Source organism: Chelonia mydas, chromosome 5 (assembly GCF_015237465.2).
Source record: "Chelonia mydas isolate rCheMyd1 chromosome 5, rCheMyd1.pri.v2, whole genome shotgun sequence".
In the NCBI taxonomy this organism is placed as follows: domain Eukaryota; kingdom Metazoa; phylum Chordata; order Testudines; family Cheloniidae; genus Chelonia; species Chelonia mydas.
Genome location: NC_051245.2, coordinates 98,307,873 through 98,325,238, shown reverse-complemented (window position 1 = coordinate 98,325,238; position 17,366 = coordinate 98,307,873). Strand labels below are relative to the sequence as shown.

General features: G+C 45.9%; 1 protein-coding gene across 1 annotated transcript; it reads right to left on the bottom strand.

Annotated features, from left to right (window-relative positions):
• Window positions 1–402: 402 nt before the first annotated feature.
• On the bottom strand, window positions 403–14,032 carry DMRT3 (doublesex and mab-3 related transcription factor 3). Its single transcript, XM_037901869.2, has 2 exons — window positions 13,377–14,032; window positions 403–2,314 (listed from the first exon to the last, which is right to left on the bottom strand). Exons 1-2 carry the CDS (start codon window positions 13,792–13,794, stop codon window positions 1,350–1,352), a joined length of 1,383 nt encoding a protein of 460 aa, XP_037757797.1. The 5' UTR covers window positions 13,795–14,032; the 3' UTR covers window positions 403–1,349.
• Between the last annotated feature and the right edge of the window lie 3,334 nt (window positions 14,033–17,366).

Sequence of the window (17,366 nt, the reverse complement as noted above, 5' to 3'; positions counted from 1 at the left end):
TAGATGACACTTTGCTGAGGAACCCTGTATATTAATTGTTCACTTGAGAGGTCCTTAGTGCAGGTCTACTGTATATATGATGGGGGCAGCGTTAACTGCTCCTAAATCTGTAAAGATTTACGACAAGTTGCTCAAAGTCCCATTTTAAAGAAATGTCTTCTAACACCACATAACTTGCATCCTCTCTCCTTTATGCTGCTGTAGGCTATGAGGAAAAGGAGCTATGAAGAAACATCCTTTTTTCTGCTCACTCCTAGTATAGCAAATTCTGCTTTACTCAGTCAACCTCCTCAGACTCGGCAAACACATATCTTCAAGATACCTTAGCTTAACTGACTACAACATTTGACTGATGATAGCATTTGTACTGTGAGGATTGCCATGCTTCTTATAACCACTCCACAGCATTTGGGCACCATTTGACCGTTAGTCATGTTCATTCACTGGCTTCAGGTTCCTGGCCAGATCTTCAAATGGTGCAAATTGGCCTAGCTCCGTTGAAGGCATATTTGCACCAACTGCGGCTCTGGGCCTCACTTTAGAAATGTTCTTTGCCCAAATATAAATGACATAAACCAAGATCATCTTCTTAGTTTATTTTTCTAGAGTCCTTAGCATGCTACATTAACCTGACAATTTTTAATCTTGTGTTTATTTCACAATACATTTCATGCAATTCACAGCTGTAATTGGTTTTACATTGACATTACACATGTTTTGATCTAGCCATGTGAAAAGAATAATTCTTAATGTTAGTTGTCTCTAAAAAGTGTCCAAGCTTAAACAGCACAGAAGCAGTTCACTCTAGTCTCATGGGCAGTAAGTCATTTTGATTTGTTTTTGGGGAGAAGGGGGTTGTTTTTGTTTTTGTTAAATGTAAGGATGAGTATTGGCATAAGAATATAAGGTCCCTGCTTAGTCCATTTGCAGTTGAACTACGTTCTTTTGATTTCTTATGTCCTGAGGAGTCCTCTCTTATAAAACAGCATTCAAGTATTCTATTTTAACATCCCCGGTTGTCTGAGTTAAGGGGCAAGGCAGACCTTCAGCTTTAGGTTCTATTATAAATCTTCCACAGTCCCAGCTTTCCCATAATTATTCTGAGCATTAGAATCTTCCTTTGTAATAAACATTCAGCACTAAAGCCATAGAGTATAGCTATTTGGCATTTTCCAGTGAAGTGCAAGAAATTTAATAAGTTATGTCTTTATTGCTAATGTACAGTACCAAGCAAAGTCACTTTTTTATATAATTGCAAGGGTTTCATAGAGAATGTGTCCCTCCTCTTGTTGCCCAGTAGTTCAGCTGAATTGCAAATATCACTTACTTATTGCATGTCAAGTGTCATTCTAAGATGATGTATTGAGTATTCTAGAGTCTGAAGAATCAGATCTTTCATCATAGTCATCTTCTGTATAAATAGGTTGTTTAGACACAATTGGACATCCATCATCAGGGATTGAGATCCTGGGGTCTTCTGATGAGCGAGTAGGAAGGACAGGTGAACTTCGGAACACACTGGTAGAATTACTAGAGAACGGGCTGACATACTGGGATCTCAGCTGGTACTGCTGCTGCAGCGTCATGGTGTTCCATAAGGTGACATCATTAGGTAGAAAAGGACTGGACTGATTTCTCGCCAAAGTGTTCCTCAACATCAGTGGGTATCGTGGTGGCTGTGGGAAAGGGTGCTGTAAAGGTACAGCCAAAGGATTTGGCACAACACTACTAGAATCAGTGGAGAATCTCAATGTGTCTGGAACTCTAAAGGCTGATCCTACAGACCACTTAGAAGAGGAAATAGGATATGAACTCAGCGTATGTTCAAAAATGTGCCCATTGGAAGGCAAAACAAGACTGTCTGATTCTGTAGAAGTTCTGTCACCACCAGTTACTGAAGATCGGCTGGACAAAAGGACCTCAACAGCACTTACCAGATCACCCCCACAGCCTTTCAAGATTAATTCAAGCACGGTTGGCTTTTGGTTGGGGAAGATTTTTTTTAACACTTCAAGAGGAGGCCTGTTGGCCTTCAAACTGAAAGGCAGAGAAACTGTCCCCGATGGACCTTCTATCAGGAGATGATTCTGTTCTGCGTGGTACTTGGGACTACCTGGTCTGCTCTCTGTGCTGCCACCATTTTTCTGGGCTGCATAACCACCTTCGTCCACTGACACTATTTCAGGGCTCTCGGGAGTGAAGCAGCTTTTGGCTTTTGTCACATCAGGGGAACTCCTTTGGTCTGTGTCTTTGTCACTGTAGGTCTCAGCATTATCTGTTCCACTTGTGTCACCCAACCGTTCCTCAGTCATGTCTGTAAAGTAGAAGGCAGTTGGGTTAAACCTTTCACAGAGCCCAAAAACTTTTTTCATACATTGTATTATACATTTGTTAACATGAATGAAGCAAGAATTTACTGAAGGAAAGAATATCCTGAGATTACAATAAATGGTTGAATGAAGTGGAGATCCTATTTCCATTGTGCCTACATTAATAACCTGTACCCAAACCCCTCTCTCTGTGTCATGCTAAATGATACGATACCAATGCTCAAGCCAGCATGGTGCTCTCTACTGAGGACTAGCTGACCTGAGGGGAAATGCACTACGCATTTGATACCCCCTTGTAAATATCTTCATTTTTCTACATTATATAGAAAGGGAATGGGTTTGGTTAACTCCATTTCTGCTAATCCTGCTGAGTGCTAGATTTGCCATTCCTAACTGGGATTCCCAGTCGTAAGACACCAGTACATCAGCTGAATGCCAGCCTTCCCCAAAGGCATTTTCACTCTTTTAAATCAGTATTCTCTTAGGACCACATCATGCTCTTAGTGAATGGACTGTGCACTGAAGTGTTCTGAGGGGACCTGGGGCACAAGAATAATCCCCACAAGGCCAAACAGCATTAGTGAAGCCATCCACAAGTACTACTGTCTCAAGACTGAAGAAGCCCTCATTGCCAGCACACTTTTCCTCTGCTCCTACACAAGCCAGCCCCCTCCCCACCGCTGTTCCTTCTAAGCTGTGTGCGTGTGCGCGCGCAGGCAGATCCTAAACCCCACGCACGGCGAAACACTCTGCACACAAAAATTTGCACAGAAGCACAAAAATTTGCACAGAAGAAATATTTGCACACACGACCTGCCAAAAATTTGCACAGAAGAAATTTTTTGCTCACATGGCCTGTCAAAAATTAGGGGGAACATTGCTTCCCACTCTGAGCCACATATCCCCCCAATCCATAGAGCACAGCTCAGTTGCATGCTGGGGCAATAGCTTCTTGTCTCATCTCTCCTACACCTGCACTCTTACCTTGTGCAGAAGACTATAATATTCCCACTATGTCTGGGAAAAGGGAAGGGGGTAGAATTTGCCCCATAGATTCATGAAGCCCTAGTTCTCTGTATATCAGTTAGATTATAATCTATTATACCCTAATTAATATAGTACACTATAGAGAAGGAGGCCAAGATTTTCCAAAGTGACTAGTTATTTTGAGTACCTCACTTTTTGCATGTCCAACTGGGGATGCCTTAAAGGTGTCTGATTTTCAGAAATGCTGAGCAACTCTGAAAATCAGGCCCCTTTCAGGGCACCCAAAAATGGAGACACCTAAAATCACTGGTCACTTTTGAAAAACTTGGCCAGAATGTGGAAAGATTTTGGAACCCGTTTCAACGTGACTCCTTGGTAGAAATAAACAAAATAAGCCAGGAGAGTTGGTTCACTGGCATTTTTTAAAGAGAAAGGTTTCAATATATTTTGCTGGGAGATATTCATTGTTATTTCACTAAGGACCGATTCCGCCTGCCTGACTCATGTAGAATAGTATCCTACTCCCTGAAGTGCTCCAGTGATTTTACTAGAGCTCAGCACGGAGTATGTTGTTGATGCTAAGGGTGAGGCTGGCAGAATCTGGCCCTAATTGTTGTTGTTTTTTAAATAAACACTGAACAAAGCCTTCAAACATTTTGTTGCAAAACTGCACTAAAATGAGGCCAACTCATTTATTAACCTTACTAGCACAAGGAAGCAGCCTGGAGCAAGCAAGGAGCTTTGGGGCTGGAAATCATGCTAGTAACCACTCATTCAAAACTGTAAGTTACTTCAGATAGGTTTGCAAACAAACAATCTGGAGTGCCCCGTCTGTCCACTGCATGGAATCTCTTTCCTAGTGATCACCAGATAGGGGAGTATTCATTTTCTCATGGTGCTGATTAAATGTATTATTATTGGCCAGCTCAGCCTCTGAGATCTGCTCCCAAGCAGAACAAGGGCTTAGTGATCTTTGTGACAACATCCCCCTTTCCCAGGTCTTGAGAAAATTCCCAGAGCTGGGGCTGTATTACTGTTTTGTCACACATACACATATCTGCTGTGAGGGAGCCTTCCTCTGCAGGTTGCCTTGGGAGCGTGGGGTAGGCCCTGGTAGTGAATTTGATTGGAAGGAGAGATACTGGGGCTCCAGAACCAGCACAGAGATTCAGGGCTTATATGGGAATGGTCCTGGCCTCCTGCAGAACTCCTGGGATATGCATGATTCATTCTTCAGGAGAGCAAACCCCATTTCCCACATGGAATAATTGCAGAGGAATTCAGCAAGTCAGAAATCCTTGTGGAGATTTCATCCCCCTTAACTCCCTCTTCCTGGAAATCCAGTGTATATGAAAAATATTAAGAAAAGTTTGGTTACCTTTAAAGTTTGCTTTTTAGCATCTGTTTTGCAATGTCAAGCTCAGGCCCTACCATACCAGTTTATGCACTATGGCCACGTCTGATGCACAATTAGGCTATGAACAGAAGTTATAATTTCACATGCTGTTGTATCAAGCAGAAAACAATGCGGGTGCACTTCCTGTGTGCTCCATGTGTGTCATTTCTGTCTTAGCAGCAAAAGAAAACAGGGACGGGGAAACAGGAAATTTACCCACACACAAGCAAAAATGATATAAACATTTTAAAATTGATATACCTGTGTGTGTACAAGGTAATTGTGTGTAGGCCAGACATTATTAAAGGAGAACTCTTGGTACTCCATATGCTACCCACCTTCATCCTCTGCAGACACCCAACTGCTGCAGTACACTGACTTTAAGGACCTGATCCTGCATTCTTCAAGTGTAGCTTCCATTAATATCAATGGGAACTTACATGTGGAAAGACTGCAGGACAGAGCTTGGAAGATAAGCTGCAGCAGCTCTTGCCCCTGCGTGGTTATTTCTGGTACACAGACACTTGAGGAAGATAGTATGGTGGTATTTTTTCTTGTAAATTGCATGCAAGTAAGTGTATTTCAGAAGTATTCTTAGTTTCCAAAATGTATTTACTGCTATGTAGCTTACATTTAATACTGGGCACCATAACCTAGCAAATATATATGGGAAAATATATTCATATTACATCTCCCAAATCAGTTAAATACAGCTCTGGCCTTGTGAAATTATTACTTTATGAGTTTTATGTTTTGGGGGTGGGGTTAATTAGCTTTCAAATTTTCTACTTTGTCTTTATGAAATTTGACTTAAAGATGTTTTCAGATTCTAGACATTACATCTATTGAACTAAAAATCTAAAAGTATGTGCACACTCTCTGACTTCAGTGACATCAGGATAGGTCCATAATACACATACCCTATAAAAATCCTTATTCCTAGCCCAGTATCTGGGCTTGTGATTGGTGAAACATGCACTACATGCAGGAGGGGTATGTATCTCCACAGACTGCCCAAATCCTCCTGGTATCAGAGTCACAAAGGTAGATTACAACTATTTAAATGAAATATTTGTTCCTCATTGTTACTACTTCACAGGGATTTTCCTTCCTACCCTTAGTAAACATTTAGAAAATTATATATAGTAGGGTTGATCCTATTCTTATAATAAAATTCTTCTCTGTATGGTTGTCAGTCAAAAGCCTTTTTCCTGTTGAACTGATCTGGATGTGGCATGCACCAATTCAAAACTCATGATGACCTGTAGATGTCACAAATGTCTAGTTTCTTAGACAGGTCAGATGGTGACTGCCTTGAACCACTTAACAGGTCATGCTGATTTCTTGCCTGGAAGGCAATTTGTTTATTTTGTGCAACTTATCTGAACACTAGTTCCTCTAGCAAATGCATAGATGGTATGCAAGTGGTGTTTGGCAAAGGGTAATTTTTGTTGGTTCATTTCCTTCTTTTTGTGGGAATGGTTGAGGTTAGATTTTTATGTATTTGCAATGGGCAGAGAATAACAACTGTTAAATAATGAAGGAGTTGGAAAGGTATATTACAAATCCATACAAATATTCTGGACAGTGAAATGCAGAAATGTAACATGCAGACTAGCCACATCTAGGGCTTTAATTTTATATTACTCCCAAGTACAGGATGAGTCTTCAACTACTAAAATATAGATTTAACTAAAAATGAATGTATATTTTGTTCTTAGCCCACTGTATCTTTCTGTGATATTCTCTAACTTCTCCTGAAGGTGATCTGTATTTTATAGAAAGAAATCTTGGCTTCAGGCAACTTTTAGTATTGTTTTTAATAACACATATGCTGTTTCAGATTGCATGCATTCAGTGCCCTGTTTTGTTAGCCCTCAGGTAACCAGAGAGAATCGCTTTCCTTGTTTATACTAATAATGGAGAACTTCCATAACATGTCTCTCTCTCTCTCACTCACTCACACACACATTTTTATAGCGAGATAGAGATATATATACACAGAGCAATGGGAGAAGCGTGTGTATGTATGTGCTGTAAAGATGTAGACATACATGACCGCAGGGATTGTGAGCTCTAAGGGAGATGTCTATACAGTATATCTCTTCCTTACACATAAATACAATAAAGATTGTGAGATTTCATATACTATGATAATGGGGCCATATAAGTACCCATGAAAGACAGCCAGACAAAAAGCCATTCTCTCCAGTTCATTCCTTCACTGAAAACATGTCTAATCCTTTAGGATAAATCCTGCTGCCCTTAATAGTCCCACTGATAGCCCTTCCCGAAAATGGGTCTAAACTGTATCTGATTAGGAAGGCTCTACCTGCAACCCAAATTTACCTGGAGCCCACCCCTATCTACTGTTATCCCGGTTTCTGTCCCCATAATGACCTGACACGGAAAATACCGTGGATCCCTGTGAAACTGTTATAATAGTCACTACCCCAAAAAAATCTGCAGCAGCCCATTTCATTGCAAACTTCCTCCGCTCTTTGTAAAGGCCTGTGGTTCCTGGGCAGATCGAGAGTGATTGCTCCTAAGTTATTTTTTCCCCATGGGCAATGTTGTGCTGTGAGTTTTAAGCAAAACCTAGCACTTAAATGAACGAAAGGCCCAGTGTGGCTTCTTCATAGTATTTGTTTAGGAGCACTAATCATTACTGAGGGGCAGGGAGAGGAGACCTGTGTTTATGGGAAGGGTGAAGATAGGAGGAGGAAGAATTATTTGGAGTGGCACAAGACGGTGTAATGTAATGGGAAGAAATTAAGAAAACTACAGTCTAAGGAACAGATTCTGATTCCCGAACTGAACTTTACTGGGAAAATAGCCTTATTGAAGTGATCAGGACTACTCCAGGAGTAAAGTAGTCCAAGTAAAGGGTATTAGAACCTGGCCCTAAATCAGGACACACTGGATGGCTCTAAAGCCCAGAGTTATAAAAGATGGGACAAAGCACTGGCTAATATATCCTAGGGAACAATCCTGTTACCGCTCTCCAGTATGCTATTCACTGTGGTATCTAGGAACCATACTCTATAGGGGAGAGAGGATCTAAAAGGTGTCTCCCATCTCCAATTTCTATGACTCTGTGAATTAAGAAAAGTACCGGACTGGTGAATCCGGTTTTAAAAGGAACGATCCAGAGGGGTGTTCGGCTGTTTTGAGGTATATCAGCCTTGCTTTCTATTGCCCCCTGATTGTAAAGGAAGTCTATTTACAACGAACGCAAAGCAACCTGGCAGCTTCCGAATGAGCCCCGTGACTTGCAACCTTAATTAAAAATGAGAGAAAGCAGAGTCATTGGGAGGGAGTAACTCTCTGAAGGTCTTGCATCTAGGGAGGCAGCGGAGGTGCAGATAAGCAAAATCTCCCTCCCTTTCCACGAAGAAGTGCAACACCATTGAGGGAAGGGGCTGGGAGAGCTCCTGACAGATTGATTTATAAAGATTTACTCCTTTTTCCCCCTGTAAAGCTGTTAGCAGAAAGTGCTGACTGGCTGGCAGGGAAAAATTTCTCATCAATGCTCTTTGATTGTATTTTGCAAACAAAATGCCTGTTGCCTGGTAACATTTCACTTGAGCCTGACCTTCTCCAAAAGTTATTGCTATCAGATTCGATTTACACTGTCCTCCTGTGATTACAGTAATCTTTTAAACTGGGAAGTTCATATATCAGGGGGGAAAGAAAGTTGGGTGTGCAAGTCAACATCGCTTCTGTCCGCCAGATTTATATCCTGCTGGCGGAGTTTATTTCTGTTGCACTTGCTGGAGGGAGCAGAACCGGGATTTTCCTGGCATTTCCTCCCCCAGACACACAAGACACCCCTCCTCACTCTGGATTTGTAAGCATCCCTGGCCTGTTCTTTAACAGATGGGGAAGCGAGTACGGCATGCAGAGATTTAAACTTCGGATGGGGTGGTGGAGAAGTGGCAACGCTTCTGCGGGTTACTGGTGGGTTTGCAGAGAGCTAAATGTGTCGCTCAGGGTGGGAATAGTGCCTATAGTCCAGGCCGGGGAGGGATGAGTGAACAAGGGGACCGAGAAGTTTGGGGGCTGGGAGTCAAGTGCAGGGCTAAGAGCCAATAGCAGATGAAAAGAGGGAGCTGGACTCCAGGTTAACACGACTCGAGCCAATATTCAGTGAGTTCTTTGGCTGGCAGCTCAAGCCGCGTAGCCGGTGTGTGGTCGTCGTGTGTAGCTGTGTGATGAGGGAGATGCTGTGAGCTGGGCTAGAATCTACACACATACACACGGGCATGTTTAGGTGAAGCTTTGGTCGCGAACTACCCGTTTAGAAATCAACGGGCCACCCTCTGAAGGAGCGAGCTTTTAACCCAAATTCTCGGCTATTACAATTAGGCTCTGATCCCCGTCCCCACCGAAATCAGGGACAGTTTCGCCCTCCGGCCCAGTCTACACCAATCCTGCATTATCTTCCCCCTGACATTTACTTTCTGACCCGGAGCGGGACCCGGGTCTGATTTAGGAGGAGTTACTGAGATGGGGCTCATTACAAATCCTTACAATGACAGGCGCTGGGCCTGCCCCAAGGGGAGGTGGGAAATCACAACGCCCCACACCGCGCCACTGGTAGCTGTTCACAACTAGAAATAACCCAGAATAGAAGTAACAAAACTCGGGTAAATCAGACAATCCATCCGAGCGCGCAGGAAAGGAGATGGCCCGCGGAGACCTTGGTCCTACAGCTGCCCTGGAGGGGCCTTCCTTTCTGAGCTGACAGCAGAGTGCGTGGGGAAGGGGGGAGGCCCCTGCAGCAGACCTTGGGGAGGATGGGAAAGCCCAGCTGGTTCCACAGTGGCAAGGAGAATAAAATAACCCGTGGCACTGAAAGCCATCTCTGCGCCTGGCCCTGCAAAGCCTGGCGCACCTAAACTAGCCTTACTCACCCAAGTGGAGTCTTTGACTTCCCTAGGGGGATCATAAGGCTCTACGAGATCTGGCCCCTGGATTCCTTTCCTCCCTCCGACCCTATCAATTAAATCTTGCCCCATTTTGTTCGGGGCGCGGGGGAAGAGCCTGTTTCCCTTCCTTTAGCTCGGATTACAGCGATCCAGTGTTAATTCCCCTGCGGAAACGATCCCACCCAGCCAGGACCCCACCGACAGATTTGCTGTAAGCAACTTCATTTCTTTCCTGTCCTCTGGGAACGATGACAAGTGGGACAAAATGCCAAGCCCTGGCTACAGTGCAATAAGCCTGGGAAGACCACAGAAACTTTCCTGACAACATTGCAGCCAAATTGACTTAACTCTGCCAGCGCTCCTTCCCTAGCCACTGGAGAAGGGGCGCGCAGCGCAGCTCTAGGGTCCTGGAATATCCGCCCCCCTCCTTTCCGAGCTAGAAAGGGAATGCGGCCTGTAAAAGTCCAGAGAAGCAGCCAGCTCAGGGTTATAGGTTCCCTCGCTCTGAAAGGACCACGGAAAAGATCTGGCGTTGAGAGCTGATCAGCTCCCGCTTTGCTTTCTTTTCCACCAGCCCCTCCTACATCGCATTGAGGTGGAGGGATGCTGTCTGGGGAAGGAAGGAATAATGGGGGTGAAGGGGAGCACCTAACCCCAGTAACCCACCTTTGCAATGACCCTTATTTTTGGCTCGCGGAGCAAGCGGGCTGGGCTGAGTCTGTCGTTACAGAAACACTCAAGAGCTGAAAGATGGCTGTGGAAAGATCGTCGCAAATCCAACTCCGTTTCTTTCTAAGGGTTCGTGGCCCTTTGGGCTAAAATTCCCTCTAATCGAAGGCTGCAGTTGTTTCAGTTATTAGTGTCCAGAAAAAAAAACCCTGTAGATATATTGAAAATAGCTCATGCAAGTTAAACTACCCAATGCGCAAACCATCTTAAACCCCTAGATACATGAATAATAATTAATTGAGGGGGGAATATTTGTGACCGATCTACGTTCTGTAGCCAGTGGTTTGTTTACAAGAGTTCTGTGTCTTTTATGGGCTAATTTTGGTTTGACCCTCTGAAAAACCCTCTCTGGGCCACACCGGTTCATTTTGTGCTCCTGTTGATTTCACCTGGAAGTTTATGTTTTAATAAGTGTGTGCTCTTGCCCCGTACTCGGTGAAAAAGGCTTCGGTTTGTGTTTTTCCCCAGAAAAATGTTTCTTCCACGCACCAGCCCTGTGCTGTTTGCACTCAGCAGCAACGCTGTATGTATAGCTTGTGCACAGAGAAATATTTTAAAGGGTCAGATAAAGAGACTTTACGAATGAAGTCTCTCAATCAATCGAGCCTCAGATTTGCAATCTAGCCCAACAACACCGCTTTGTATCCCTTTGCATAGGTAGTTTCTTAATTTTAGAGAATTAAATTGAACTAAAGAGAGGGAATATGTCTGTATTTATGTTGCATGGAGGTCAAAGGGATCTCCACTATATAAACACGATGCCACTGTTGTCTCGTTTTCCTTCTGACATGTCCCGAACTCTTTCTTATTACCGGCTGCTCTTCAAAGAAAACAAAAGTGCCAGTTCCGTCCCTTATTCTTTTAATGACGCTGCATATTCAGTGTTTTATTGTGTATTGTTATGGCTTGGGGAATTGTTTTGCAGCCTCTGCCCCTGGAGATGGGAAAGGGTACCCCTTCCTAAATGATTTAGCGGAACAAAAAAGTGCAAGCCCTAAAGTTTTCAGGGGATTAATTTCAGATTTGCAGTGATAATGGGATACGATGTAAGTCCCGATTGGTTTCGAGATGTTGAACAATAAATAATACATATATTATTCAACTGATACTAGTACTATATTGCTAATAATATTTACTACATGCGTTTCCTTTCCCTTCCCAACAGCCCATTCATTAGTTAATTTCAATGACGGGACCATGGATATATATCGGCATTCATTTACTCTGTACGTCTCAGGCACAGAAATGGGTTCCCACCAAAGCTATCAACTTAAACAAGAATTGCATTGCACAGCTGGGCACCCAAACTGGGTCACTCCCAATGGTGCGCATCCAGGAAACGCTGTACGTCACGAGCCCCCTTCCTCAGCAGCTCGGGCCGAAAACTGCTCGTTGCGGGCTGGTTAGTTGTGTGTTGATTTTCATCACCTGGTGCAAAATAATCAACTCAGCGGTTTAATTCGAAGCCTGAGGTTTAAACGTAAAGTGTATTCCGGCCTCCAAAGGTGCCCATCGGAGCGGGAAAGAGACACGTTGTTCTACGTAAACTGTTTTCTCCACCACAACACAAAAATAGGGCAGCGTCTAAAAAACAGAGCTGCCTAAAGATCCACCTGATGAAATGAGTTATTGCAGAGGCGCCAGGCAGGCGCTATATTGGGACTCCGACGGGAATCACACCGCAGCCCCTCGCCTTTGCAAGCTCAGATCTGGCGCATTAGGAATCTGCACCGCTTCTGTGACCTGCAAAGTGCTACCTGACCTTAACGTGTCCGGGCTGTAATTCTGGAGCAGCTCCTGCGGTCCTTACTGTCTATCGGAGGGTTTTGCACGGGCACTCATCACCATAACATGGGAGCCCCTCACTCGGGGGCCCCATCCTTCGATCGCTTACAAGTAAACGGTCTTCATTCCCATTGCTACATCCCGCCGATTTCAAAAGGACCCTCACTGGAATCGGCACTGTTTGCAAGTGTAAAGGTACGCAGACGCATGGCTGTCCATGGTTGCCGCGTCCGCACTCGGGCAGCCTCCCATTGGGGCATGACTGAGTTAAAGCCAAGGGAAGGACGTGGCCTGGAGTGAGTTAACTCAGCTATTCGGTTTCCTGTGAGGAAAGCCCAGGCTGAGACTCTGCTGTGAAATGACACCGCCCTGCAGCCTGGCGAATGCCGAGGCCAGGGACATGCACTGTGGCTAGGGGGGTTTCTACCCACTCAGTCTGATTCCCTACAGTGCCCGTGTGCCTGGTCAGTAGCTGTCGGCTATTTGCAGGTTGAATTCTGTTTCCTTCTAATCATTTTTCAGTGGCCATGGTTCAGGTTTAGGTAGCGAGTCCCGGGCCAGTCAGCCCAGTCACTTTCAGTGAGGTTTAATAATACAAAGTCCTGACAATCGATCCGATTTATTAAGACGCCCCCTCGCCCCCAAAAGCCAGCTCATCTCTCTTGAAAGCCAGCAGCTGGTCAGTGCCCACTTCCCCAAACACCCAGGCCCGGAATCTGACCCCCTCCCCGGGCACCGCCGTGAAGCAGAAATAACTCCTTGAGAGCCGGTGGCGCGGCCCTGGGGCCAGAATCGGGCTCCGAAGGGACTCTCGGCAATGGGCAAACGCCCGCGCCACCGGCCCGAACTCCCCAGAGCGAGGACGGTCCCCGCAGCTGTCTGCAAAGACCGGCAGCTGCGGGTCTGGACCACAGGCTCCCTCCGGCTCGGAGCGAGGCACAGCGCTGGGGAGCCTGCGGCCCGCCCGCCCCCGGGGGCCCCTCCCGACCTGCTATGGGGAACTCCCCCTGCCCGCTGCCTGTCACGGAGCCTGGCCCCGTCCCTCCCCCGGGTCCTCCCCGGCTTTGCGGGGCCCGTGGCTTGCGGAGCCCCCCCTGCCCCGTGTCCAGGCACCGAGGGGGCTCCTCTCCTGCTGGGTCCGGGTCCCCCCGCGCCCGCCTGATGCCCGCGGGCGCTGAGGAGCCCCCAGGTCGTGCCGCCCCCTGCCCCGGCGCTTACCTGCTTTGGGGAGCGGCGCCTGCAGGGCGGCGGGCTGCTCGGAGGCCCAGCGCAGGGCGGCGGCGGCGGCCAGCTCGGCGGGGGCTCTCTGCGGGGCGCAGTCCCCGCTGGCGGCGGGCGGCGGCGGGGGCCCGGGCAGGGCGCGCAGGGCGTCCGGGAGGAGGCTCTCCAGGCTCTCGTTGGCCTGCTGCCGGCGCAGCGCCACCTGCGCGGCCATGACCCGCTGGCGCTCGATGATCAGGATGCACTTCTCGCAGGTGCAGTCCTTGAAGCGGCAGTAGCGCTTGTGGCCCTTCAGCCAGGACAGCACGCCGTGGTTGCGGCAGCGGGCGCACTTCGGGGTGCGCTGCAGGGGGGCCCGGGGCGGCTGGGACACCGGGCCGCCCATGTACAGGTACGGGGAGCCGTAGCCGTTCATGCCCCGCGCGGGAGCCCAGCCGGGCTGGGGGCAGAGCGGGGAAGGGGGCGGCCGCCGGCTGCCGGGGAGGGGCCGGTGGCTCTTCCCTGGCTAAATCCCGCCGGGCGCTACGGGCGCGAGCCACTGGGCGGCATCCAGCTGCTGCTGCTCCCTCCGCGGCTGCTGCGGGCAGGTTCCCCGGCGCCGGAGGCTGGGACCCGGCGGAGAGCGCTCTGCCCAGTGCCGGAGCCTCCCCTCCGCGCCGCCGTCTCCTTGCTCCGCTCCCCGCCCCTCCGCTCCCTGCCCTTCACCTTCCCCGCAGCCCGGCGCCACGGGGGGAGGGGGCGCGCCCAGCCTCCTAGGCAGCCGCTGGGGAGTGGGGGGAGGGGGGGGTTCCCTCTCGAGTCCGGGGCAAATGGTCTCTCCCGCCGCCAAGCGAAGTCCCTGCAGGAAGGGGCAGGGCGCTGGTGTTTCTCCCTCCCCGGGCAGGAGACTGGTGAGCAGGTTGGAGGTTCAGCTGGGGACCTGTGAGTGCCCAGCCCACCTCGGTGGAGGGAGGAGGCGAGGAAGGCAATGACGGGATTTGGTTTGTTGGGGAAGTTTCTCAAGTTCAGGCAGGGGGATCAGAGTCTCCCAGGACCCCAGATCCAGGAACCCCATTCAACACCATCGGCATACGCACTTCAAAGACGAAGGCGCAGCCAAGCAGGCTCGCTCCCACCAAAAAATAAATAAATAAATAACAAGTTTCCTCAATAAAATTATCTCTGCCCCTCAGGGCTGGGCAGAGATGTTGAGGCTTTTAAAAAGGTATTTGCTGAACTCATTCATCTACGTTTCAGAGGACTAAGGTAAAGAGAAGCTGCATTAGAAATGAACATCTTGAATGCTCCCATGCTTAACTCCCCCCCCCCCCCGCCCCCCAGGCTCTTAAACTGCCAAGCTCAGATCACATGTCATTCAAAAATCTAAGCCTACACTTATTATTTAGTTACGGGCTGCATCATGCATCCATTCTTGCTTTTTGATGTTCCTCGCCAAGATGGCTACTTGTATGTAAACCGTCCCTGTAGAGAGGAAACACAATTCACATCAAATTCGTGCAGCCTCTTAATTAATTTGTTTGATGCATACTAGTAATCCTTTTTTTAAAACTTCCAAACACAGAGATGTTTGACCTACATCACTTAACAAAGATATTTCTCAGATGGCAGCGAGAAGTTAAACACAAAGTTTAATGATTACATTGCAGGAAAGAAAGTGAATACAGTTTGTGAAGGACAGACTCACCACAGATGTTTATTAGAGGAGTGCATCAACATTTCATTTGTAACTTGTTTTCTTAGGGTACATATAACCATCTGCTTGGACATTAAATTAATTTCACCGTGTAAAGGACTGGATGCAACACTTCGAAGTTTTCATACTTTATTCCAAGAAATAAATAAATAAAAATAAATTATGTTTATACTGGAACTGCTTTTTTAAATTAATTGCCTAATTAGCACACTTTAAACGTATATTGCTAATTAAGGTCTAAAAATATTTTGCCTGGGGGAATAAAAGTGTGATGTATGTGTACAGCAAAAATGGTCTTTCATTCTGTTACATATTCCATTTTTAAAATGCTTTATTCCGAATTATGTATCCAATTTCGGGATGGGTTGGTTCATATTTTATTATCCGGCGGGCTTCAGGGACCACATCCTGTTTTAAAATTCATCTGTTGCTGACCAACTTTACTTTACGAGAAAACTGCATTTGATCAGGTGTAGGATACACTCCATTTTCTTGCAGCACAGACAAATAGGAATACAAACAAAACCTTTCTTCTGCATCGTCTGTCGTCCTCATTTCCTTTCTGTTGCTTGGTATGAGTCTCACACTGAAAATAGCCCACAGACCACCTTGCCATGATTGTGTAGTCGCTACGGGGAATTTTAAACCCTCCGAAATTCTTGCAAAAACACAAACCAGATTAACAGGGTTTTTTTTGATAAAGTAAAATGAGTAGCGACATCTAATCCATGCACCCAAATAAATACCTGAAAGGTTAATTTTAAAACGATGTAAATATGCTGCACAGCAATCTACAGAAGCCATGCGCGCAAGAGCTAATGAATTCAATACATGGGATTGCACTGAAGGAACGACTCCGGAAAATGAATACATTTTTAATAATTTGTAGTGTAATACATGGAACAACTGTGGTGATTAATTAATGGGGCCCTTGGGGGATATATCAATATCTAATTGAATTTTATCTATCCATATATTGAGATCCCCAAATGAAATCTTTCTAAAATATGGATTTTTTGTACTGTATTCCAAGGTTATGGATTTCATATACCAGCCCAGGGAGTCTCTCACCAGGTCTATCAGCTATCTGGTTACATATCTATCTCTGGTTTCAGAGTAGCAGCCGTGTTAGTCTGTATCCGCAAAAAGAAAAGGAGGACTTGTGGCACCTTAGAGACTAACGCATTTATTTGAGCATAAGCTTTTGAAAGCTTATGCTCAAATACATTTGTTAGTCTCTAAGGTGCCACAAGTCCTCCATAGCTATCTCTCTACCGCTAACATTCACAGGCATACTTAGGTCTGAGGCCCCCCTCTCTCACTTGAGTGCACATTGGGAGGTGAGATTGAAATACTCGTTTGATATAGTGCAGTAATCCTTTTCTCATATTTGATGGGAATGTTTTTCATATCCTAGTATTTGACAACATCTCCCTATAGGGACAGGTTTGTATTTATGTTAGTAAAATGTCCCCTGCCTGAAAGTCTATTGTAACCCAACACCTGACAACCCCGAGTCCCATTTCTGTTTTTAGAAAAGGTTTATTCAAGCACATAATGGGATCCCAGCAGAAAGCCTTTCAGAAGAAGGGGCTATGGTAAACTTCACCACATGAACTCCGTTACCAGGGCTATTAAGCTTTTAATTGGAAAATAGCAGAGGAAATTTCAAGGTGACTATAACGTGTTAGCAGTTAGTGCCCAGAAGAATAGATTGAAAGAGAATGAATGTGCAGAGCATATGGTCCAAATAACAGTTAGGGGAAAGTGCCTGGTTCCACTAAGTCCAGCAGCTTAGACTTTTATGGGAAAAATCCTCCAAGAAATCAGGAAAGATGGAGTGAAAAAACAAATGTAACTTAATTGCACTGAACCCACTGACAACGTGTTTCCATTCGATTTTGATTTTTTTATGATAATCAATGGTGTGAGCGCTCAGTTTGACAGACAATGGTTAGAACGCCTAGGGAATACAATTTCCAATGATCACTTAGAAATGCTTTTGCAAATTACACCTGGACCTGTTATCGAAAGCCAAACAAAAGCAGCCTTCTGAATAGTATGTTCATATTATTATTTTGCACTTGAAGTGCATAGATCTTCAGGGAAGGTCTTGGTTTGATAAATAATGTGACATCCATTGAGGCTTAACGACAAGGAGGGAATTTGTCTACGTTTATCTATTAACTACAGTATAGGACTTATTAGGAACATTTATAATTACTATCTGTATTTTTGGATTGCATGAAATTGGGCTTCAGATAGATCCTCATGCAAAGTTTACAAACGTTTCT

Bases quoted from the DNA above. Each gene is read 5' to 3' on its own strand.
- DMRT3 (XM_037901869.2), bottom strand. From the start codon at position 13,794: ATGAACGGCTACGGCTCCCCGTACCTGTACATGGGCGGCCCGGTGTCC. The intron at 2,315-13,376 runs GTAAGCGCCGGG...TCTACTTTACAG, and splicing joins GGCGCCGCTCCCCAAAGCAG to ACATGACTGAGGAACGGTTG.